Source organism: Hyperolius riggenbachi, chromosome 9, assembly GCF_040937935.1.
Source record: "Hyperolius riggenbachi isolate aHypRig1 chromosome 9, aHypRig1.pri, whole genome shotgun sequence".
Classification (NCBI taxonomy): Eukaryota; Metazoa; Chordata; class Amphibia; order Anura; family Hyperoliidae; genus Hyperolius; species Hyperolius riggenbachi.
In genome coordinates, this window is record NC_090654.1 from 52,627,491 (window position 1) to 52,653,995 (window position 26,505).

At 44.9% G+C, this 26,505-nt stretch overlaps 1 protein-coding gene across 1 annotated transcript in view; it reads left to right on the forward strand.

Moving 5' to 3' along the window:
- Positions 1-812: 812 nt before the first annotated feature.
- The window catches only part of PLXND1 (plexin D1), a 211,101-nt gene continuing 185,408 nt past the window's right edge, over positions 813-26,505 (forward strand). Inside the window, exon 1 of the mRNA XM_068252759.1 lies at positions 813-2,101. Within this exon, the coding sequence (XP_068108860.1) occupies positions 953-2,101 (1,149 nt within the window). The 5' untranslated portion in view covers positions 813-952. The remainder of the gene's footprint in view (positions 2,102-26,505) is intronic.

The window sequence follows — 26,505 nt, forward strand, 5'->3', positions numbered from 1 at the left end:
AGAGGGAGATGATAACTAGAGGGGAGGGGAGAAGATGATAACTAGAGGAGAGAGGGAGATGATAACTAGAGGGGAGGGGAGAAGAGAGAAGTTGATAACTAGAAGAGAAGGAGAGAAGATGAACTAGAGGGGACGGGGAAAAGATGAGAACTAAAAGAGGAGAAAGGAAGATGAGAGAAGTCAAGGGAAGAGAGCCTGTTAGCAAGAGGACCGCTAGAGAAGGAGTGAGGAGAGGCGGGAGGTGAAACCAGATGACCAGTGGACAATGAGAGAGAGTAAAAGAGAAGAGTATAAAAGGAGAGGGAGAAACCCTGATGACTTTATGGCAGAGGTGGGGAGCTTTCCAGACAGAAATACACAAGGGTTTAAAAAAGAAGATCACAGCAAATACCTAATGTGAAGTGGAAGGGAGGGAAAGAGAGGAAAATAAAAGAATGGAGAGGGTGAATATAAAGGGGATGGGTAGAAAGAAAAGGAGTGAGAAACTGAAACAAAAAAAACTATAAACAAAAAGATATTCCCGGCAAAAGGAGACACAGTCATTCACAGGAGGCATGTGCTGTACACCACAATAACCCTAATCTACCAGAGAGTGTGACATCACAGAGGAGGGAGAGAACTACAGCAGGAGACATGCTGATCTGCACAGCGAAGAGACGAGCAAACTATACAATGAGACAGAGAGCAAAGTTGTAAATGAGAGACATCCGGACCTGTGTGTGGAGGGGAGAGCGGAGTGGGTTGAGGAGGAGCGAGGGGAGGGTCTGGGCAGAGTTAGGTGGGGGGGTCTGGGCAGAGTGAGGAAGGGGGCAGCAAGCTCAGCATCAGTAGTGAGGAGTGATTGAGCTCCTGCTATAGAGGGAAGGCTCATCAGTGGAGCGCTCTCTTCTACCTGGTGCCATGCAGGGCTGCGGTGGTCGCAGGAGCTGAGAGACCCCCCTATGCCCCACTCATGGCTCTGTGGACTCCGCTGTGCCAGATTCTCCTTCTGCTGGGCTCCACTCTGGGGCTGCGACTGGACAGCAGGTTCCAGTGCCAACAACCCACCAACAACTTTGTCCTGGATGGAGCGGGGCAGCGCTTGTACCTGGCCACTGTGAACAGGTTGTACCAGCTGCGGAGCGGGGACCTCAACCCTGAGCTGGAGGAGGTGACGGGCCCCGTGCTGGACTCCCCCCTGTGCCATGCTCCCCAAATCCCAGAGTCGTCCTGCGAGTTCCCCAAGGCGCTCACCCCCAATTACAACAAGATCCTGGAGATAGACCCTCAGCAGGGGCTGCTGCTGGCATGTGGCTCCGTCTACCAGGGGCTCTGCGAGCTGAGGGACCTAGGCAACATCTCCCAACGGGCAGTGCCCTTTCCAACACCCGACGTGGTGCCCAGCATGCTCAACATCGCAGCCAACAACCCCAATGCCTCGACTGTGGGGCTTCTGCTCAAGAACCCCGATGGAGACACCCGACTGCTGGTAGGAGCCACTTACACGGGGTTCGGCAGCGACTTTTTCATTGGAAACAACTCTGTGGCGGACCACCGATTCGAGAACAGCCCCGAGATCTCAATCCGGGCATTGAATACCGACGAGCCCTCCAAGCTCTTCACCTTTGACATCAGCCCGTCGGACGATAACATCTTCAAGGTGAAACAGGCCAGCAAGAAGCAGCACCGCCTGGTCTTCGTGCGAGCCTTCCAGCAAAACGGATTTGGCTACCTGGCTATGAACGTAGAGCCCGCCCCTGCGGGGAAAGAGAGCAGACCCAGCAGCGTTATCGCGCGTATTTGCTTGAAGCCAGACCCCCGCGGGGAGCCGCGCAAGCTCACAGAGTCTTACATCCAGCTGGGTCTGCGCTGTCAGGGCCCCAAGGGGACGCTTTATGGGAGGTTGGTGTCAGTGTTTGCTGAACCTGGTCGGATAATTGGAGTGTTTGAACATCAGAAGGAAACTGTGCTCTGCGCCTTTTGGCTCCAAGACGTTGGGAAACAGATCCATGATGCACGCAGAGGTTGTTTTGAGCAAAATAAAGACAATGGAGATGTGTCAGTGCTGGATAGTGTGGTGCAAGGCAGTGGACCTAACTGTGTGACCCGGGTCATGATGAAGGTTAGTTTAATCTGTTCATTTGTAAATGTCTAAATATTTATTATATGCTTAGGAGTAATGGGATTAAGGCAGTCATCATATCAAATGCTGACCTCAAATGAGAGGATCAATGTCTTTGTGGATTAACCCATAAGGGCTCTTTCACATTAGGGCAGATTTTCTGCGTTTCAACGCAAAGGGTAAAGTTTGCGTTACCCAAGGTGAAATGAAAGTCCATAGACTTTCATTTTAGCTTTCACATATAACGCAGCCTTTTTGTGCGTTGCGTTCCACTGCACCCAGGCGCAGTTTTTTGGCCAACGCTAGCTTTATGCGTTACAATGTTAGTCAATGTAAAACGCACACTATGCGCGTTTTTAATCCGTTAACGCAGGCAATCAGTCCCAGAATGCAACAGAGGAACAATGTAGAAAGTTGATAACTAAAAGAAAAAAAAATTACCTGCGTTTTTCTATGTGCAGTAACGCATTGAAAACGGATTAAAAACGCACACTCACTGCAGTGCAACGCATATCAAAACGCAGTAAAAGGCATACAACAAAACGTATGCTTTGAGCGTTCTCCAACGCAAGCTCTGATGTGAAAGAGCCCTAAGCACTATGCTGGACACACACTTTGCAATTATTTGATTGTACTATCTTTGTACAGTCTTGCAAAAACTGTGTAACTGGTAAACCCACATTGGAGATATTCAAGCAGCTGTTTAGGGTAAACAGAATAAATATACTTTGAACTAATCAGTAGACTCTAGAGGTGGCCATTAATGATACAATCTTGATTGTACAATCTTGCCAAATGTATCGAATAGAAGCATGAATCCACGTTGAATGTGTACTTTAGGTAGCCCCTTATATTGCATAGAAGTGGTAAGATTATACAATCAAGATTGTATCATTAGTGGACACTTGTCCATGTGAAAACCGCACATTTTTTCAGTATGCAATTTCTCAGGGACCCTTGACTCGTTCGTTTGCGTTTTTCGCGTGCATTCTTTCGGAGTAGCTAATGAAAGTATATGAGAATGTACATGTGATGTGCAAATTAATACTGGAAGATGTACTTTTTTCATGCGTATGAAAACGTAATTTCACATTTTTAGACAGAAGTTTGATTCTCCATTCAATTTCATTGTGCGTTCATAGATTTTGTAAGATTGTACAATCAAGATTGCAGAGTGTATGGCAAGTTTAACTGAAGCAGTTTACCTTTTACCATTGTGATACATTCTTGGTTAGTTGCCAATGGTGACCACACACATTATAATCTGATTGTGCTGTAGTTCCGACATTTGTGTTTTGCGATGATTTGCCTTAATACGTTTTTACGATTGCATTCATTCTGGTGGACTGAAACGAGAGTTTTTAGTTCGACTGTGTAAAGCCTTTGCAATTATTATTATTTCATATTTACAGTATACAGCACCGACATCTCCCACAGCGCTGTACAGAGTATATTGTCTTGTCACTTAACTGTCCCTCAGAGAAGCTTACAATCTAGTCCCTACCATATGTCTATGTATGTATCTTGTAGTGTATGTATCGCAGTCTAGGGCCAATTTTAGGGGTAAGCCAATTAACTTATCTGTATGTTTTTGGCATGTGGGAGGAAAGCCGCATTGACAGGGACACAGAGAGAACATACAAACTCTGCGCAGATAGAATCCTTGCTGGGATACGAACTGGGGACCCAGCGCTGCAAGGCAAGAGTGCTAACCACTATGCCAACGTGCTGCCCATAGCAGACTCAAATGTGTGTCACCAGCATAAAAATCGTGCAATCGAATTGTGAGGTGTGTGCCCAGATATTCTTTGTGATGATGGTCACGGAGAGGCTCTATAGAAAAAACATAAAACTAAATACACACGATGCAATTTCCCGTCCGATTGACGAGATCAGACGATTATTTCCGACATATCTGATCTGCTCCAATTGATTAAAAGATCAATTTTGCAAAGCCATCATTGGAAAATCAAATCCGTTATTGATTGGGAGCAGTTTGGACATGAACACGATACAATTTATTATCAGACTAGCAGACCCAAGCCCGTTTAAAAACGGGCTCTAGGGTCTGTGTTTCTCGCCGCCGCCCGCCACATGTACTGCACACGTGCGCGCACTCGCACACACCCACCGCACACGTGCGCGCGCGCACACCCGGCGCCCGCTCACACGCCCGCGTGGCTCTCTGGCCCTGTCCCTGTCCTCCTGTCTTTGTGACACAGAGACAGCACACACAGGGACACAGGGGTTTTATTATAGAGGATTACCCTATGGATTGGACAAGAAATTGTATTGTGTGTACCCAGCATAATATATACACCTATCCTAGACAGTGAGAAAGAAGTAAACAGAAATCCTGGTAAAGTACTTTATGTTGCTTTATCCAGGCAAAGGGCTAACAACAGAAAGTACCATCAAGCTGGTGGGTGCCGCGATCTCATGGCCGTTTTCCGTCACCAGGCATTCTTACTAGACGGTGCAAATGATAGCATATGAAATGCGGTAACCTTAGCAACCAATGTCAATTCACTTTTCATCCATTTGGAGCTGTCAGAACAGTGGAAGATGATTGGTCACTAATGCCAGCCGCAATTTTCTGCTAAGCCTGGTGGACAAGCCTAAAGCTAGACTCACACTCTTTAATAATTATCGCCTGGATAGCAGGTTCAGGGAAAGATCATATAGTCTGTTCTGTGAATAGGGGGAGTGGAGGACGAGCGACAGGTGTCCAACTGTGGGAACTACAACAGAGTTTGTCTGTAGGGTAACCAGCATGATAGATCTGTAACTGCATCAGTGGCATCGGAGGACATCGGTCCAGTAAGCCACCACCTATTCAGTCAGGAGACCTTGGGCACGACTCCCTAACACTGCTACTGCCTACTGAGCGCACCCTAGTGGCTGCATCTATGATGTTTAGGGCCCGGTGTGACTCGTGCGATTAGCGAGCGTTTACAGCTAATTGCCGAATCGCCTGCGATCGCTATTGCTTTTTAAAGTGCTAGCACAATGTTAACTAAATGGCAGTGATCTCACTGCCGCGATCGCTGGCAATTCGCAATTAGCGGTGATCGCCAAACGTGCTACATGCAGCATTTTATTGCGATTTTAGAGCAATCGCGATTACAATGCTGACAAAGCGCTAATTGCTATCGCTCAAAAATCACGAGAGTGTACAGTGATTTTTATGTGTTATTTGCTTAAATATCACCAGCGGAAAACGCTATCGCTAATCGTTAGCATTTGCAAGTGTGAACGTGCCCTTAGAGTCCGCCAGGAGAAAAGCACTTTGCAAATGTTCTGTGTCTTGTCTTATTTAGATAGCTGAATTTCTAAGCATTGTTGTGGTCAGGGTCATCTATAAACATACTAGATTCTCGGTCGATGCGGCCGCAAGCGGCCAACTCAGCTGAGTTCCCTCCCTCATGTGTATGGGATTTAACATAACCACGAATAAGTGTGGACAGATTGGCCATATGTATGAGCTCCGAAGCTGAATAATCACCTGAAGATGGATTGGGGAATCTCACAGCGACACCACCCTAAGAAGTGTGTTCCATAATCCATCTTCGTACCCGCGGGAACACACGACGGGCGCGAGCAAGAGGTTACACGATTGCGGTACTTTGCATGGTAGTCGTCTGGGATCTTAAAGATCCAATCTGTCGTGATGGTTGTAATCGATGTGCTTTGCAAAACGTTGTTCCTGTAATCACGGGCATGTACCCACGTTGTGAGATTTCTGAAACGATCGATTATCATTCAAAAAGTCGCCATCATCTGAAGAATCGCTCAAAAAATTGCGCTGTGGGTGCAAGCCTTAAAGTGAACCCGAGGTGACAGTTATAGGGAGGCTCACATGTTGCCTGGCTGTCCTGCTGATCCTCTGCCTTTAACACTTTCAGCCATTGGCCCCATAGACCCTGAACAAGCATGCAGCAGATCAGGTGTTGCTGACATTATTATCAAATCTGAACAAGATTAGCTGCATGCTTGTTCCTTGTGTGATTTAGATACTACTGCAGCCAAATAGATCAGCAGGGCTGCCAGGCAACTGGTATTGTGTAAAAGGAAATAAACATGGCAGCCTCCATATCACTCTCACCTCGGGTTCACTTTAAGGCTGTAAGTTCCAAGACAACAAGAATTGATACACACAGTTCAATGTCCTTTGCAAATCACCGCGGGAAAATGGTCAGCACTGTTTAGACAAGCAGAATCAATCAGTGAAACAGGACGCCAGAGGATCAGCACTTTCTGAAGTCCTCCCCAATCCAGCCGGTTTACATTTCCAACGTCCGCTTGCCAAAACTTTTTCTTGAAAGTTCTGTTTTCAAGTGGCTTCTGTCCAGAGGCTCATTAAGTTTTATTTTGTAGATGTAAGAGAGGGATTTAAAGGAAACCTGGATGGAGCAGGGTATGGAGGTTGCCATCTTTATTTCCTTTTTAACAGCTGCCAGTTGCCCAGCTGTCATTGTGACAGTTTGGCTTCCCCACTCTGAGTCACGTACAGGAAACAAGCATGCAGTGAAGTCAGAGAGGAGTGAGGACAGCTGATCAGTATACTCATTCATGGTCAGTAGTAACACAAAGAATTACAAGCAAAGGATCAGCACTACAGCCAGGGAGGGAGCACTCTTAAAGTGAATGGGAACCCATACTGAAATAAGAAAAGTCAGATATCCCCCTAAGGAGAGGATGGCTCTGGGTCCCATAGAGCATTTCCTCTCCCAGTCCCCGCTGTTGCACTGGCTCCCCAGTAGCGGTATTCGACCGTTTCGGTCAAATACCGCTGTTTCCCTGCCGAAGGGATTCTTCGGAAATGCTTCGGGAGCCCCAGTGCTCCCGAAGACGGGTCGCTCTACACTGCACACGTGCGAGCGCCCTCTATGACTCACTCGCACGTGCACAGTATGGAGCCGCCTGTCTTCGGGAGGACTTGGCTCCCAAAGACTTCCGAAATTATTAATTGCAGCTTGTTCATTCTTTCCCAGGTGTGTTGTATTAATGGATAACTGCACCTAGGTTTTTGGAGTAAAGGCTCATACACACATCAGACCATAGTCTTTGGAAAATGAAAGATCACAGACCAATGTTACCCCCTTCCATGTAGTATGAGAGCCATACTCTACACAGTCTATTCTATGGAGCTAAACTCCCCATCAGATAGAAATCTTTGCAAGATGCTGCACACACCGATGCTGTTCACATGCAACAGATCATTATCTGCAAAAGATCCGTTCCTGCAAAATGCATTCTAGTGCTACGTACACACATGCGACAACGATCGTTCGTTGTCAACGACGAACGTTCTTTTAATTGACGAAAGAACGACCGAAGTAAAGTTAGTTGTAAAAAGTGTGTAACGATCACATCGTTAGAACGAACGTTACACCACGTAAAAGCACTTAATGCGCCTGCGCATAAAATTGTAAAGTTCCTTGGAGAAAAAGTGAAATGCGCATGTCCAGCCTGGTACGAACGATCGTTTCCAACGATGTACCACTTTTGCTAACGATCGTCGGTGGTAAAAATCCGCCAAGACAGAACTTTGTTTTGTAGCGATTTGCCTCGTTCGTCGTTTGCCTTAATAGTCGGTGGTTCGTTTTTTGTAACGATCGTCGTTGGTAAAGTTCGGGGAACGATCGTTACAAACGACTATAGTCGCATGTGTGTACGCACCTATAGTCTATGAGATCTGCAGATCCTCATACACACCTTGTTTAACAGACATTCATCTGCAGATCAGACAATCATCTGCAGATCTGAAGATCCATCCTGGTGGATCTGATCTGCAGATGATTGTCCATTAAACAAGGTGTGTATGAGGATCTGCAGATATAATAGACTATGAATACATTTTGCAGGGACGGATCTTTTGCAGGAACAGATCTTTTGAATGTGTACAGCATCTTTGTGTTCAGCATCTTGCAAAGTTTTCTATCTGATGGGGAGTTCAGCTCCATAGAATAGACTGTGTAGGTATGGCTCTCATACTACATGGAAGGGGGTAAAATTGGCCTGTGATCTTTCATTTTCCAAAGACTATGGTCTGATGTGTGTATGCACCCTTAACCTGGGCTATCTGAATTTTGTTTAGCAGGTAGATGGGGCTTTCTTTTGATGCAGCGTATTGAAAATATATATTTTTAATATGTAGTATACAAATGGCTGCAAATTAAAAGAAAACCTTTTTTTTTCTTGATCTTGACTAGAACAGCATATGTAGAAGGAGATACATGGCAATGTTTTTCTTGAATTTAGGGGGGAGCCAAACATCTGTATGTTTTTGGGATGTGGGAGGAAACCGGAGTGCCCAGAGGAAACCCACACAGACACGGGGAAAACATACAAACTCTGTGAGGGCTCGTTCACACTGGAGGCGTTTTGTGATTTGAGTCGTTTCATGATTTTCAAAATCGATCTGAAAGTGCTTGTGCAATGATTTCCTATGAGAGAGTACACATCTTAGAGGTTCGTTTCAGATCCGCTCAGCGCTGCCTGCACCATTTTGATGCGCTTTTGCCGCAATGGAGGGTATAGGAAGAATGCAAAACGCTCACAAAGTTGCTTTGTGTAGAGATTGCGTGTGCGTTTTTAAGAATAAATACATTGTATTTATTCTTTTCCGGGTCAAAGAGTTCACTTCCTGACTTTCGGCAAGTAGTTAATAAAAAAAACGCTCTGGAACAACACTTAGAAAAGCGCTTTTCACAAAAACCGCATCCCCCACCCAAGCGCCGGGAATCGAAAATAAAGATTGCATCAAAAATAACAAAAAGCAAACACTACGCAATGGGAATGAGGCCTCAGATAGTGCCCTGGCTGGGATTCAAACTGGGGACCCAGCGCTGCAAGGCAAGAGAGCTGACAATTACGCCACTGTGCTGCCCAATCATTTCACCCAAATTAACATGTCCAACTTTTAAATGTCCCCTTGGCTGCTCTGGTCTCCTCTAACGCCCCAAAAAAACATACTTATATTTTGACTGGCTTTCCCCTAAAATTTGCCCCGAGGCTGTGGTTGGAAACAGTAAAATGTAAACCTCCCTGACAGAAAGTTTATGACTTGCTTGAGGTTCTCTATAAAGCGCTGTGGAGCAAGTGTCAGCGCTACAGAAATGTGTAATAACAATGACCATTCTGGAAACCTGAGAGGGCCGCAGCATTCCTAAATGTGCCGGTGAAGGTGAGGATTTAATGAGGCATAGCTGCTAACATTCAGGCATGGTTCAGGACCACTTTGTGGAAGTGCCGGAATGTGTAGACTTAATTGACCATAAATAACTTTGCAAATGATGGCAGTCGTAGGGCTGGAACCCACAAGGGCGATGTTTTGAGCATTTAGGGAGCGTTTGAAAACGCTAGCGTTTTGTAAAAGCGCTCAGCTAATGTAAATAGATGGGGCAACTTTCACTGGAGCGATAGCGATTAAAAAAAAAAAATCACAAACGCAGGACATGCAGCATTTTGGGAGCGTTAGCGCTTCAATGTTAAGTATATCATCGCTGTCGTAATCGCTCATCAAAACCTGCACGGAGCGATTTTGCTAGCGTTTTAAAGTTACTGCACACTGTAACAAAATTAAAATTAATTGAAAGGACCAATCAGACTTTAAAACGCTAATCGCTATACAACCGCTGGCAAATTGATACACTTTTTAAAATCGCTCCCTAAAACGCTCATGAAATCGCTTACAAACTGCTCATACAAAATGCTAGCGATTGCGATTAGTGATTTGCAGTAGGTTCCAGGCCTTATTCCTTCACCGCTTATTTAAAAGCAAACCTGGAGCGAACAAAAACTTATGATATAATGAATTGTATGTGTAGTACTGATAATGAATAGAACGTTAGTAGCCAAGAAAAGAGTCTCATATTTTTATTTTCATTTTTATAGCTTTTTTTTTTTATAACATTGCATTATTCTGTCACAGTTGCTTAACCTCCCTGGCGGTAAGCCCGAGCTCAGCTCGGGCTATGCCGCGCAGGAGGATTTTTCAGGCCCTGCTGGGCCGATTTGCAAAAAATTTTTTTAGCACCAGCAGCTAGCACTTTGCTAGCTGCGTGCACTACCTGATCGCCGCCGATCTGTGCCGATTCGCCGCTACCCGCTGCGCAATGCCGCCCCCCCCCCCCAGACCCCCAATCAGTGCCAGGCAGCGCTGAGGGGAGGATCGGGACTCCCTTTGACGTCCCTTTGACGTTTAGAACGGGATTTCCTGATGGACCCGATCGAGGGGGTGGGGGGATGCCGCAGCTCAGCGGCTGTCATGTAGCTAGCGCTAGGCTAGCTACATGATTAAAGAAAAATAAAAAATTTTTAAAAATAGTACTGCGCTGCCCCCTGGCGGTTTTAATTGACCGCCAGGGAGGTTAAACCACACTCTGTCATTTAAGGCCTGTTTCCACTACATGCAGATTGGATGCAGAAAAACTGACTCCAATGAAAGCCTATGGGCCTGGCCTGTTTCCACTAAACGTGATTTTTCTGATGCAGATTTTCCCATAGGCATTTATTGGAGTCAGTTTTTCTGCATCCAATCTGCGTGTAGTGGAAACAGGCCCTTAAGCTATAAAAAAAAAGCAGAAATATTGAACCTTTGAACTTTCCTGCAGTAAGGCCTGGAACCCACTAGCGGTATGTTACTTATGCTATTTCTTGTGATTTGAAAAGCTTTTGATATTGTAATGCTATATGCTATACGTGTGATCCCGCTAGAGGTATGTGATTTTATAAAAATCCCCCATAGCAATGCATTAGCAAGAGCTTTTCATGTCACTAGTGCTTAGAAATGGCTGCTAGTGGGTTTGAGCCCTAAAACCTTATCTCAAGCTGTCTCTCACTGTTTCTTGGCTGTGTAAGTGCTTCACAAAACAGGACTGTATTCAGCGGGTCGAATAGCTCAGAGAAGCTCTTATGCACAAATAACAACTGAGGTTTTTTAACTCTTCCTGTACTGGGAAACATTATGAGACTTTTTTCTTATCTACTAATGTTATATTAATTATCCGTACTCTACATTCAATTCATTATCTTAAAAGTTTATTTTTTTATCAGGTTTGCTTTAAAACGAGATAGATTTTCTCCCTGTGTGAGTCCTGCTATTCCTTTGACAGAATTCCTTCATGATGTATGTACAAAAACTCAGGCAATATTTCTAATGCACGGTACATCTAAAAATAAGGCCAATTAATCATTGACATAATCAGTAATTCTTTCGCTTTTGCATTCTGTAATGATTCTGTAAACAGGCAAATGCCAGCTCCTCCCAAATCTCTTTGGGACTGATTTGCCAAGACAGGTGGAAAAAAAATTGACAAAAAATAAAAAGTTCAAGATTAAAATCTCATGTAAGTTTGATAGCTGCAACTTGATTGGTTGCTCTGGGCAATGGCGCTTCAGAGCATTACAGCACCGCTCAGTGGTGGAAGAGGATAGCAGCGCTGTAATGCTGACATCCGCATCACATATATCATGTGATCAGGACCTGGATGATGGTGTCGGCATTACAGCACCGCTCAGTGGTGGAAGAGGAGGGTGGTGCTGTAATGCTGACATCCTCCTTCGAGTCCTGATCACATGTCATATCATGTGATCGGGACCTGGATGATGATGCCAGGATTACAGCAGCGCTCAGTGGTGGAAGAGGAGGGCGGTGCTGTAATGCTGACATCCTCCTTCGAGTCCTGATCACATACTGTATCATATCATGTGATCGGGACCTGGATGATGATGTCGGCATTACAGCAGCGCTCAGTGGTGGAAGAGGAGGGCGATGCTGTAATGCTGACATCCTCCTTTCAGTCCTGATCACATGTCATATCATGTGATCAGGACCTGGATGATGATGTCAGCATTACAGCACCGCTCAGTGGTGGAAGAGGAGAGCGGTGCTGTAATGCTGACATCCTCATCACATGTCATATCATGTGATCGGAGCCCAGAGGATTATGTTGGCATTACAGCGCCACTCAGTGGTGGAAGAGGAGAGCGGCGCTATAATGCTGGCATCCTCATCACATGTAATATCATGTGATCGGAGCCCAGAGGATGATGTTGGCATTACAGCGCCACTCAGTGGTGGAAGAGGAGAGCGGCGCTGTAATGCTGTCATTCTTCTTTGAGTCCTGATCACGTCATATCATGTAATCGGGACCCAGAGGATGATGTCGGCGTTACAGCGCTGCTCAGTGGTGGAAGAGGAGAGTGGTGCTATAATGCTGTCATTCTCCTTCAAGTTCTAATCACGTCATATCATGTGATCAGGACCTGGAGGATAGTGTCGGCATTACAGCGCCCCTCAGTGGTGGAAAAGGAGAGCGGCATTGTAATGCTGACATCCTCATCACATGTCATATCATCTGATAGGGACCTGAAGGATGATGCCGTCATTACAGCACCTGTCAGTAGTGGAAGAAGAGAGCATCACTGTAATGCAGACATCTATCATATCATATGATTGGGACCTGGATGATGATGTTGGCATTACAGCACCGCTCAGTGGAGGAAGAGGAGGGCGGTGCTGTAATCCTGACATCCTCCTTCGGATCTCAATCACATGTCATATCATGTGATCGGGACCTGGAGGATAGTGTCGGCATTACAGCACCACTCATTGGTGGAAGAGGAGAGAGGCGCTGTAATGATGACATCCTGCTTTGGGTCCTAACCACAAGTCATATAATGTGATCGGAGCCTGGAGGATGATGTAGGCGTTACAGCGCCACTCAATGGTGGAAGAGGAGACTATCCTGCGTCCGGTGGCACTGCAGCGAACATTAAAAAAAGGTGAATTTCAAAACAATACTTTTAGTCTGATTGAATTGCTTACCATTTTTCCCTCTGTTGGTGGGGCTGAATGATTGTTTCTGATCGTTCGCAATAAACGCACGTTGGGGAAATTAGATTGTTAATTAATGGGCACCTTCAGATGAGGCACAACTAATCAAAAGGCTGAATGGCAAAAGTAGCATACATATTCATTCGAATTTCGTGTTGTTATTGAAACAGAGCTGGGCCCCCATAAGAGAGGTCAGACAGATCAGCCGAGTTATGTGAGTTCTGTCACCCTGAGACCAGCTGTGTCACCAAGAACTGCACTATCATCTCGCTTATCAGCAGCGGGGCAGCCTTGTGGGACACCTCCTCAGGGGAACAATGCACTTTATTGCTGGGTTGTGTACACACACTGCTGTAGGCCTGCATTTCTCTGATACACACCTGTACAGCAGTGGCCTGGCTACAATAACACCTCCTAATGTTGGCTTGATGGAGCAGAACAGGCCGGGTCACAGATAACTCTCCTCAGGTGTTGGGGACTATTAATTCTCACACTCACTGAGTGTCTGTGGAGGCCTGGGGAAGGTCATGCACTGACCATATGCCCTGCAGTGTTTGCTAGCCTTGCAGAAGCTCTGACTAATCAGTTAGTCTAGTAACTGGTAACAGTCACAGATCACGCTGCGGTGATTTTACACAATTGTAGGAGTTATTTATCGGTGAGTAATGTTCCTTTGTCTTGAGGTTTGCTCACGACTTCGGCCTTCATCCTCCTTTGTGTCACAGCAGCCTACTGAGATTCTTCTGGGATGAATTACAGATTTCTTGGGCCAGAACGGTGCTTCGGTCACTGAGTCCTTTCATATGGATTTCGGATGGCTCTTAAAGGACCACTATTGAAAACATTTGTAAAATTATGAAAACACAAATAAAAAGTACATTTCTCCCAGAGTAAAATGTGCTATAAATTACTTTTCTCCTATGTTGTTGTCACTTACAGTGGGTAGTAGAAATCTGATGGAGCAGACAGGTTTTGGACTAACCTATCTGCTCATGGGGTATTCTCAGGGTTTTCTCTATTTTTAAAAGCACGAAGTGAATGGCAGTTGCTGAGTACAACAGGTAGGAGGGGCGGCCTGCATCTTTTTATAGATCCTTTCCAGGTAGTGCTTTTGTAAAGAATAAATTAGTGAGAATCCCCCATGAAGAGATGGCCTAGTCTAAAGCCTGCCATTTTCCTCAGATTTCTACTAACTACTGTAAGAGACAGCAACATAGGAGAAAAAGTAGTGTATAGTTTACTCGAGCTCGTGTTTTTTTTCCACCAAGCACAATTGGTTGCGAGCTACTGCTCTGAAAACGTGCGCTGTGCGGCCACGCTCATTCATGAACGGGAGCACTCGCAAGCTTCCAGAGGGTCCTGTCGTCCATCTGTGTTTTGGAGGAGGATGAGGGAGGGGCTTAATAACTAAAGGCTCATAAACACCTGCAGCTATTCCGCCCAACTATCATCCAAACTTGGCCTGTTGGGCAATACTTGGGCGTGTGTATGCATGGCAAATGACTAGACTAGTTGAGCAACTAATAACAGGCGGTTTGCCCAATCCAACCAGCGGATTGACTCACACAACTGTTGTACTGATATCGTGCAGTTGGCCATGTGTGTGTTTAACAACTTGTACTTGTTTTCGATGTGGCCATACTGTGCAGTCCGTCATTCAGTTGGTTGGTGCGCAGAAAATACAAGACGTGCAAACGCTCGGACGCGCGGTCAGTCGTGTCATGGAGTTGGTCGCACACTTTGTTGGACGTGTACACAAGCCTTAAAGGGGAACTGAAGAGAGAGGTATATGGAGGCTGTCATGTTTATTTCCTTTTAATCAATACCAGTTGCCTGGCAGCCCTGTTGGTCTATTTCTCTGCAGTAGTATCTGATTAAAACCAGAAACAAGCATGCAGCTAGTCTTGTCAGATCAGACTTATAAGTCTGAACCACTGAAACACCTGATCTGCTGCATGCTTGTTCAGGGGCTATGGCTAATAGTATTAGAGGCAGAGGATCAGCAGGGCTGCCAGGCAACTGGTATTGTCTAAAAGGAAATAAACATGACAGCCTCCATATACCTCTCTCTTCAGTTCCCCTTTAAGAGACCACTCCTATGAGAAAAAGTAAGCAGTTAAAATCTGAAAGAACTGACAGGTTTTGGACTAGCCCATCTCCTCATGGGGGATTCTCAGGGCTTTCTTTGTTTTCAAAAGCATTTCCCAAACAGCAGTTGCTAAGTCTAACTACCAAAAAAGTAAGATACCAGCCAGCCTCCCCATTCACTTGCACATTATTTTGGCATATCAACTGCTGCTCAGGAAATGCTTTTGAAAATAAAGAAAACCCTGTGAATCCCCAGTGAGGCACAGACTAACCAGCAAGCTCATGGTGACCCAGAACTCATTGGAGTGTGTAAGGGACTACAATGGTCCTAAAAGCCCCCTTACTAAGATGTTAAGAAAAACAAAAGTTTGCTTTCCTAAAACAGAAAGAATTTGCGATAATTCAGGTTGGAGTGAGCTTGAGATGTATCCCAGAGCAACACTTCTTAGGGTACAATGGTTAATTTGCATATATTCAGCAGTGTTGCTCTGGGAGACATCTCAAGCTCACTCCAACCTGAATTATCGCAAATTCTTTCTGTTTTAGGAAAGCAAACTTTTGTTAATCCCCAGTGAGGAGATGGACTTGTCCAAAATCTGTCTTTTCTGTCAGATTCGAAGAGCTTTTTTTTCCCGTTGAAGTGGTCCTTTAACTTTTCCTTTTAACAAAGTCACAGGTTTGCTTTAGCTCCTTCAGCTGGGCTGCATTAGGTCATGGGTCAGATTCTTACACAGTGATTTTGTGACATCTGCAGAAGCCTCATCTGACACAGAAAGGTAATATTGAGGCTGTGCTTATTGAGCGATCGGATGACACGCTGAGGTCTGTGGCTGGCGTTTGACATTACTGTATCTCCCGCCTGGGAAGATGCTGAACTGTAACTGCTACATGCTTGTACTGATTGCAGCTCTATACTCCTCTCTCTGTTGTTTTATGGGAGGGTTGTGGAATTAAACTTGCCAGATGAGTGAATTCCGACTCCTCTTTTAGCCACTAAAGTATTTTCGGGGAGGGATATGAAGGTTTTCATGAAGGCTGCAGTTTGTTTTCCCACGTCCTCTGTCCCTGGTTCTCTAATGAGTCACAGACGCCTCAGTCCGACTCTGAGCTCACAGCTGCTCCGTTTCCCACGTCCCCTCGCCGCCAATACCAGGAAGCGTTGGAGTGCGCAGCCCTATCGACTGCGGGCGGCCTGCCGTAAGGATGGGGGTCACCCCCATGATGAGAACTGCGGTGACATCACTCCTGGAGCTGTCATTTGTCTTTAGCTTCCAGGGGTGATATCGGGTTTTCCAGATGTGACCCCGAACATCGTGTCTCACAGATAAACTCCAACTTCGGCCAATTCTTCTGTTTCAGTTTTGGATGGAAGGGAATAAATCATTGGTTTTATTGCTGTCGCTGCCCTGATTGATAAGAATGTTCCAATCTTCCTGTAAAGATAGGAAGGGAGGTAATACACACTCAACCATTATCAGCCGATCGAATGAGGAAAAACAGGTCGAACGAGAATCATTGGAGTACCTACAACAGTAACGCCTCATCCACACCTACAATTGAAAGCGCAAATGCAAGCGTTTTGCATTTTTGTGTGCTTTTTTCCCCCTCCCGGCGCTCCACTGCGCGCTGCGTTTCTAGTAAAAGTGCTTTTCTAAGCGCTTTTTCAGAGCGGTTTTTTAATTCACTCCCTGACTCAAGTCAGGAAGTGAACCCGGAAAAGAATAAATACAATGTATTTATTCTAAAAAACGTGAACACAGTATAAAGTGGTTTTGTGAGCATTTGGCGCTCTTCTTATACCTTCCATTATAGCAAAAACGCCCCAAAAATGGTACAGGCACCACTTTGTTGACCGCACTGCGCACGAACCGCGCTGATATGAACCTTCTCATAGAGATTCATTGAACAAGCGTTTTGTGGGCGATTTTAAAAATCGCCTGCACTTGAAAAAAGCAGGGCTGTGGAGTCGGTACAAAACTCCGACTCCTCAGTTTATGAAACCTTCAATTCTAACTCCGACTCCGGGTACCCAAAATGACTCCGACTCCTCGACTTCGACTCTTTAGTCTAATACTTACCAGGGCTGTGGATTTTGTACACAAATCATCCGACTCAGACTCCTCAGTTTATGAAATCTCCGACTCCAACTCTGGGTATCCAAAATTGTTCCAACTCCGACACCACAGCCCTGGAAAAAAGGCAGAAAACGCCCCTAGTGTGAGTCCTGCAAGACATTTTCCACGTAGATTATTTCATCATGGCGGATCGGTTAGGATGATAATTGGTGTTAGTCGTGCATGTAGAATTATAACATACGATTGCTTCATCCAAACAACAGCCATCTTCTGTAGTTTTCAGCAGTCCTGGCTGAATACAAATACGGTCACACTTCCTGTTGTTTGGACAACAGCGGGAGTTACTTCCTGTAATTCTGCTCCTTCCGCTGTCACAGAAAGGCCAGCAGAGCTACGGCTCACAACAGCCATAGAGATAGAGGAGGCAGCAGCTACATTTGATTGCTCCATTAAAGGACAACTGACATGAGAAGTATATGGAGGCTGCCATATGTATTCCTTTTTTAAACAATACCAGTTGCATGGCAGTCCTGCTGATCTTTTTGGCTGCAGTGGTGTCTGAATAACACCATAAACAAGCATGCAGTAATCTTGTCGGATCTGACAATAATGTCAGAAACACCTGATCTGCTGCATGCTTGTTCAGGGTCTATGGCTAAACATATTAGAGGCAGAGGATCAGCAGGATAACCAGGCAACTGGTATTGCTTGAAAGGAAATAAATATGGCAGCCTCCATATCCCTCTCATTACAGTTGTTCTTTAACAAGTTGCACAAAAATAGCATAAATTCAGAATAACTAGGCTCTCACTGACCATTCCTAGCAGTGGGGTATTGGCAATTAACAGCCACCACAAGGTACCATGGGAAGTGTAGTCCAACAGACAGTCAGTACAGGAGGGGGCAAAAGCCTCTCTCATTAGTTGCATTTATAGAGTGGGGTGGAGTGATGATGTCATCAGCATAAGTTTTTTAAAGGGAGCCTAAAGCGAGGGCAATATAGAGGCTGCCATTTTTATTTTATACAATGCTTATTGCCTGGCTGTCCTGCTGATCCTCTTCCTCTTAAAGGATACCCGAAGTGACATGTGACATGATGAGATAGACATGTGTATGTAGAGTGCCTAGCACACAAATAACTATGCTGTGTTGCTTTTTTTCTTTCTCTGCCTGAAAGAGTTAAATATCAGGTATGTAAGTGGCTGACTCAGTCCTGACTCGGACAGGAAGTGACTACAGTGTGACCCTCACGGATAAGAAATTCCAACTATAAAAACACTTTCCTAGCAGAAAATGGCTTCTGAGAGCAGGAAAGAGATAAAAATGATCAACAGTTCATAGATTTTAGCTCTGCCATACTTCAATGAAGGTGTCATTGAACAAGAACAATAAAACAGTTAAAACTTAAAAAGTAGATTTAAACATAAAAGAAGACTGTGGAATATCTTAAAAAGTCATTTTTAGGAGACGGAAGATAGATACAATCGTTTATTTCATTAGTTTATTTCCGCCTCGGGTGTCCTTTAAAGTGAGTGTTTACCATTTTAAAAATAAAAAAGTCGGATACTCACCTAAGGAGACGGAAGGCTCGGTCCTAATGAGCCTTCCCTCTCCTCTCCTGGTGCCCTCCGTGCTGCGCAGAATCCCCCGTGGCAGTATTCGACCAGTTCAGTCAAATACTGCCACTTCCACATGCCGAAGGGAGCTTTCGGAAGCCTTCGGGAGCACTCGGGCTCCCGAAGACGGGCCGCTCCATACTACGCATGCGCGAGCGCCCTCTATGACGCACTCGCGTGTGCGTAGTATGGAGCGGCCCGTCTTCGGAAGCCCGAGTGCTCCCGAAGACCTCCGAAGTCCCTGCGGCGGCGGACGCGAACGGGGGAGCCAGCGCAGCACCGAGGGCACCGGGAGAGGAGAGGGAAGGCTCATTAGGACCGAGCCTTCCCTCTCCTTAGGTGAGTATCCGACTTTTTTATTTTTAAAATGGTAAACACTGGCTTTAAGCCTGTTACACACCATGCGATTTCCCATTTTCCGGCAATCCGATCGGATCTGTAGGAAATTATCTATCAACCCATCTGTCTGATGGGAAATTGCACGGTGTGTACCAGGCATAATACTTTTAGTCTGACTAGATTAGCCAGATATTTGGTTTAGGTGTGTGATTAAAGGGAAAGCGAAAGGGATAGGAGATGCTGCCATATTGCAGATTGCCTGACTGTCCTGCTGATGCTCTACCTAAAATACTTTTAGACAGACCCTGAACAAGCATGCAGATCAGGTGTGTCTGACTGCTTTAGCTGCAAGCTTGTTTCGGGTGGTGATCCAGATACTACTGGAGCCAAAGACCAGCAGGGCTGCCAGGCAACTGGTATTGTTTAAAAAGGAAATAAATATGGCAGCCTCCATGTCGCTCTAGCTTCAATTGTCCTTTAAATATGATTCCTGTATGTCACATTCACTTTTGTACAATTCTGTATCCCTTCTATATTCAGTGTAAATGAGCCCTAATTGACTACACATCCCTTATATCGGTTTGCGTTGCTGTTTGGCACACTAGCCTGTGTACTGACATTCAGACTTTATTCGCTGGGTGTCACAGCTAGCGGGAAGGAAGGATTTCCGGGTCTTTTTTCTTCCTTTTGTTGTGTAGCTTCCAACTCATCTTTGTGAAAAATATATATTGGCTGTACTTGCACTGGAACACTGGACTGAATCCATGTATTGTATATGATCTCTCTGGCCCCTGTTAGAAGTAGCAGTGTGGGAGGCACAGATGATTCTTCCGCTCGGGATGGGTTGAGCTCTGTCCTCTGCTAGTTCATATAAAACAAAACATCAATAATATAAGTTTCTCTCTCAGATTCATTTTGCTCTCTCTCGCCTTCTCCCTACAGCCAGATAGTCTCTGGCGGTGCCAAATAATATAGAACAAACCTGCTTTGGGCAAGCTGCGTACTGTATAATGGAAATAGGGGTGTAAAATTAACGGGAAGGCGTCAGTAGGCTATATCAGTGACATATTTGGCTTTATTACGTACCAATATATTATGACATGATTCCTTCCACACCCCATCTCTGAGGCCTGGAACCCACGGCAAAACGCAATCCCTAGCGTTTCGTATGAGCACTTTGTAAGCGATTACTTGAGCGTTTTAGGGAGCAATTTTAAAAAGTGTATCAATTTGCAAGCGGTTGTGTACCGATTAGCGTTTTAAGGTCTGATTGGTCCTTTCTATTAATTTTGTTACAGTGTACATTAACTTCATAACGCTAGCAAAATCGCTCAGTGCAGGTTTTGATGAGCGATTACGCCAGCGATTAAATACTTTACATTGAAGTGCTAACGCTAACAAAATGCTGCATGTCCTGCGTTTGCGATTTTGCTAATCGCAATCGCTTCTGTGGAATTTGCACAATCCATTTACATTGGCAGAGCGCTTAGGGAAATCGCTAGCGATTTCTCACACTCCCTAAACGCTCCAAAAAAAAAAAAATCGCACTAGTGGGTTCCAGCCCTATATATAGCTTTTCCCTGCGCTGACGTCAGTAAGGAAGTGAACTCTTTGACCCGGAAATGAATAAATACAATGTATTTATTCATGAAAGCGCTCAGGAAATCACAATACAAAGTGCATTTTCAAGCACTTTGCGATTTCCCTATACCTTCCATTGAGCCAAAGTGCTCAGAAAAGGGTACAGATAATGCGTTTGTGATTGAAAAAAAATTGAACTGCTGAAATGTGAACAGTCTCATAGGAAATCATTGCACAAGCGCTTTTAGAGTGGTTTCTAAAATCACCAGCGCTTATTGTAAAAAAAAAAAAAAAAATCGAAAACGCTCATAGTGTGAACAAGCCTTACAAAATAAGCAATAGCATAATAACCTTTACAGAAGAAAACATTTCTTTGTTACTGATGATACAAATCCTGCAGTTAATCTGCAGTGTATGTGGACATAGGGCATGTGTGTGGGACATAGCGCTGGAGCAACCCAGTGGAGGAGGATAAGGGAAACCTCCGAAGGCAAGTATCATACTTTGACTTCTGTTGCATACATACACACGTGAGATAAAAATCTTTGGAGTGAGTACCCATTTGGGGCACTTTTACCCCTACAGGTAAACTTTAAAGTGGACCTGAACTCTTGCACTGGACAAAAGGAAATGCACCCTGTATGTATTTAGAGAGTTTAGTCTTTTTAAGTCTCCCTCATCTGTGACTAATCACAAGTGTAATTTGATCTCTCAGATGTATCAGCTGGCTGCCTCAGCAGAGCAGCTAATTTGCAAACACAGGATGTTAACCCTATGTCTGCTTCCATGAAAGCAGGAAGTAGACACATTGCAGATTTATTGTATCAGCTGTAACAAAGAAATGTTTTCCGTTAAAGGTTATTATGCTGTTGCTAATCTTTTAGAGCACAGAGGAAGTTCTGAGATCAGGTCCGCTTGTGTGCACAGCACATGCCTGAAATGGAAGAAAGTAAATGGACTACAAAAGCATTTCCCGGGTGTTTTGCATGAACTGATTTTTTTGCATGCGCACCACATCGTTAGAAAAGATTGGTTGTTCAAATGTAACAGACAAACATCTGCAGCAGATTGATTCTTCAGTTTGCAAAGACTTTTATCTGATGTGTGTGCCCAGCTTTCTCATCTTTCTCACTTTTTCGTAGCCTTATGTATCTCAGGATTGTTTATATAATAATGCCACTATGACAAATTGGCCCTGGCCGTCTCTTAGGGTTTAATAAACTGTACGTTTCTATATAAGGCAGGCAGTGAGATCTTTCCACCATCCGGAGATCGGAACTTGTCATAATTATTTATAAAAGCCGCATATCTGATTTCACATAACTCATTTTTGCACATATGAATGAATTTGAGCAGAGCGAAGGAGATGATATTCAATAATACTGAGCTTTCCGCATCATTCCTATAGCAGTACGAATTCGCTTTTTTTTTTTTTTTGTCGGCGGTGTTTTTCTGTAGTTACTGACTTTTTACCCTGCAGTCATATTTCTGGTTAATTTGCAGACCTCGGTGTGTATTCCATACTTAAAGAAGTGGCTTGTATCTATAACACATTGTGGGTGTTTTACATTTTTATGTTTCTTACAGCAGAAAGGAACGGCTGGTTTCACACCAGGACGTTGCGTTTTAGGGGACGTTATGGTCGCATAACGTGCCCCTAACGCAACGCCTGGTGGTGCGGGAGAGGACGTTAGAGTGAGCCGCCTAACGCGGCTCTATCCGCATAAGGTTTCCCAGAGTGGCGCTGATTGGCCGGCGGGACCTCGTGATGCGGAGTGAGACACTCCGCATCACCTGGTCCCGCCGGCCAATCAGCAGCCGCCAGTGCAGTGCATATTAAGTAGCCATGTGCGCGGCTACTGTAGCGGCATCTCCCCGCCTCCTCTCGCCCCCCACTGAGCATGTGCAAGCAGTCTAACGCGGCTTAGGCGCGTGTAAAGTACTGCATGCAGTACGTTATGTAGATGTGCTGCGTTACAATGTAACGCAACGTGGGCACTGTGAACAGCCCATTGATTTTTCATTGCTGTGCGTTGGGGTGCGTTACAGGCTGCTCTAACGTGCGCCTGTATCGTCCCACTGTGAAACCAGCCTTAGGCCTTTGTCATCCTTGGTGAACACTTCTGCTATTTTTACGTTCCTGTGACACTGCTTTCTCCGTTTTCCTGCTTAGAAAATGGAAAAACACAGTAATCTGTATTTATACTTCCTAACAAGTTTCTTTAGGCCCCCATTTCATGTACAGCAGCCCCTCTCAGGCTCCTCCCATTCCATGTGCACCCCCCACTTCCATGTATAACAATTCTTCTCTTTGATGTACAGCTCCCCTGGACAGCAGCTCCAGGTCTTGGGTCCTCATTTGGAGCCTCCATTTTCCATTAGAATCCTTGTTTACCCTATGTAACCACCCCTCCAGACCATTGGCCAGCAGCCCCCCAAGGCCTGGGCCTATCTGGCCTTTATACAAATCCAACTCTGAGTACACATATACATGATGGGGTAGTGGAAAGCACACTCATCTTACAGCACTGGGGTCACCAGTTCAAATCCCTCTGTGCATAGAACTCTCTGTAATGAACATTCCGTACAGGTCACCTGGCAGAACTAAAGTTGTCACCCCCTGTGATACGTTTCAGAATGTAAATCAGGGAGAAAAAAGATTTTACAATGGGCAAATGCTGACTAAGTAATCTGTAAGTCCGGATCCACACTAGAAGCGCTTTTCTGAGCGATTTGTGATCGTTTGGCGTTTCTGAACACTTTTTAAAAATGTCTCCCATACACTTTCATTAAAATCGTGGTAAAAATCGCATGGAAATCACCACGATCGCGTATGCGAAAAATCACTGCGATTTTTAGAGCGATTTTAATGAAAGCAGATGGGAGAAATCTTTAAAAAGCGCTAATTAATCACAAAGCACTCAGAAACCCGCTTATAGTGTGGATCCGGTTTTAATGAATATTGTAAACGATAAGCAATTTTATTCAGTAAGTTTTCACTACAGTTCCTCTTTAAAGAGAATCTGTATTGTTAAAATCGCACAAAAGTAAACATACCAGTGCATTAAGGGACATCTCCTATTACCCTCTGTCACAATTTCGCCGCTCCCCGCTGCATTAAAAGTGGTTAAAAACAGTTTTAAAAAGTTTGTTTATAAACAAACAAAATGGCCACCAAAACAGGAAGTAGGTTGATGTACAGTATGTCCACACATAGAAAATACATCCATACACAAGCAGGCTGTATACAGCCTGCCTTTTGAATCTCAAGTGATCATTTGTGTGTTTCTTTCCCCCTGCAGCTATCTTCCACTGAAGTGTCAGGCTGTTTCTTCCTGCAGAGTGCAGACAGCTCTGCCTGTATGTAATTCTTCAGTATGTGAAAGCCCAGCCAGCTCAGAGGACGATTTATCCAGCTTGTAAAAGATAAGAGAGAAGAGAGAAGCTGCTCTAATCTAAATAACACACAGGCAGTGTGCATAGAGGGGCCTGGAGGGGGGGGGGGGTGCATAGCAGAACCACAACACAGAAGAACTTGGCAGCCTTCCAGACACAGGCCGACAAGTCTGACAGGGGAAAGATACATTGATTTATTACAGAGACTGTGATAGTACAAAGTGCTGCAGTAAGCCAAAACACATTAGAATAGCTTTTGGAACTTGTAGGATGATAAAAAACAGGATGCAATTTTTGTTACGGAGTCTCTTTAAGTATAACAGTAAGCAAGCTGTCGGCTCTAAAGCCTTCGTCGGGATTCAATCCTGTCTGTTTGAAACACGATTGAAGCCTGGCGAAGGCTATACAGCCGAAAGCTCGCTTACTCTTATTCTTTTAATAATAAATAAATGGTATCAATCCTAATTCAAAACTTTTTGATTTACTGATGGCTAACACGGTACAATACCGAATACCCTACTGCTACTCTTTAAGTATAGTAGTAATGTAGTTTTCTTCCTTCACCCTATTACAGTACGTTCTTATAATAGATTTCGGAGGCAGGATTGCAGAATACTTCAGCCAGAAGTGTGGTGCTATGTGCCAATGACAGCTGGGGATAATTTACACCATCCTTGACCCACTTACTGGCTGTTGGTGTTGCTCTTCCACAGTAATTGCCAACAATTACCACAGATGTGGGGTCAGCATGTGCATAACACAAATGACATACATTTGTATGCTTTTTTTCTACTTTACCTTTACACAGAACAAGAAAGAATCACAAAGGTTTCTGGTCTCTATAAGGGCCCTTTTCCACCTGCAATCGCTAGCGTTCACGCTGAACGCTAGCGATTGCTGAATCGCAAAACCGGCGATTCCCCCGACGTTTGCGGCCGCGATTTTGCTATGCTATGCACTGCATAGCAAAATCGCGGCAATTATCGCTCCGCCGCGCGTTCGCGTTCCCCGCAAAAACGAATCGCGGTAGTGGAAATGACCTACCGCGATTCCCATGTTAAAAAGCAAACCGTAGCGATTGTAAAATCGCTAGCGGTTTGCGTTTTTGCGATTCAGCATCGCAAACGCCGCTAGTGGAAAAGGGCCCTAAGGGCCCATTCACACTTGAGCGTTTTGCAGGCGATTTTGGCAAAACGTTCAAACCCTAGCGCTTTTCTAAGCGCCAGGGTTATAAAAGTCTATGGGCCCATTCTCATTTGGGCGATTTGCGCAAATTGCCACAAATCGTCCAAAACCGCTAAACGCAAATGCATAGCCTGCACCATTTTCAGGCTATTTTCCGGCGATCGCGTTTCAGTGTTATAGAAGCGCAAAATGCGATCGTAAAAATAATCGCCAGGTGTGAATGGTGATTTTTTTGGCGTTAATCGCCAAAAACGCCAGAACAAAAAGCAAGTGTGAATGGGTCCTAAGGGTTCTTTTACGCATGGTGCAAGGTGATTTGCATCAGCAAAATGGCTGCCGTGCTGCCTCACACCAAACTATTAGGCTTTGTTCACATCTAAAATCAAAAATCGCTGACGGCAGTTATTTTCAATTTTTCTCCTCCCGGCGCTTAGCTTGCACACTGTGATTTTGTATGAAGTACTGTTCAAAGCGCTTTTGCAGAGCAATTTGTTTTTTCACTTCCTGACGCAAGTCAGGAAGTGAACTCTTTGACCCAGAAGAGAATAAATACAATGTATTTATTCATGAAAGTGCTGGGGAAATCGCTATACAAATCGCTTTTTCAAGCACTTTGCGATTTCCCTATACCTTCCATTGAGCAAAAACGGTCAGAAAATGGTACAGGCAGCGCTTTGGTGAGTGGATCAGAAACGAACCACTCAGATGCGAACACTCTCATAGGGAATCATTGTAGATTGTACATCCTTTTTAGGGCGATTTTCAAAATTGCCGGTGCTTGAAAAAGGCAAAAACGCCCTTAGTGTGAACGAGCCCTTGCACATTTTTATGCGGCAGACTGATTTGATAGGGAAATTGGAGGAAACCTGCTTCAAAAAGTCTCACCCTTTAGGCTAGGTTCACAGTGCTCAGTTGCGTTGCAAAAAATTTTGCATGCCAACTCACAGCCCATACAATTCTATGGGGCTGTTCACAGTATTGGGTTGCGTTTTTCTAACTTGCTGCATACAGGCTCTGCATTTAAGTCTATGTCCAGTCTCAGTTGCAGTTCACACACATTTTAACACCTGCGTTATTCAACTGACCACTGTGAATCCAGCCTAAGGGCTCGTTTCCACTAGCGCGGTGCGGAATCGCCTGCATTCCACCGCAGACGAAATCGCATGCGGGTGCGATTCCGCATGCGTTTTTGCCGCGATTTCGCATGCGATTCCGCATAGGTAAGGTATATGCGAATTTAACCATGTCACTGCCTGTGTAAATTAACATTGATACCTATGC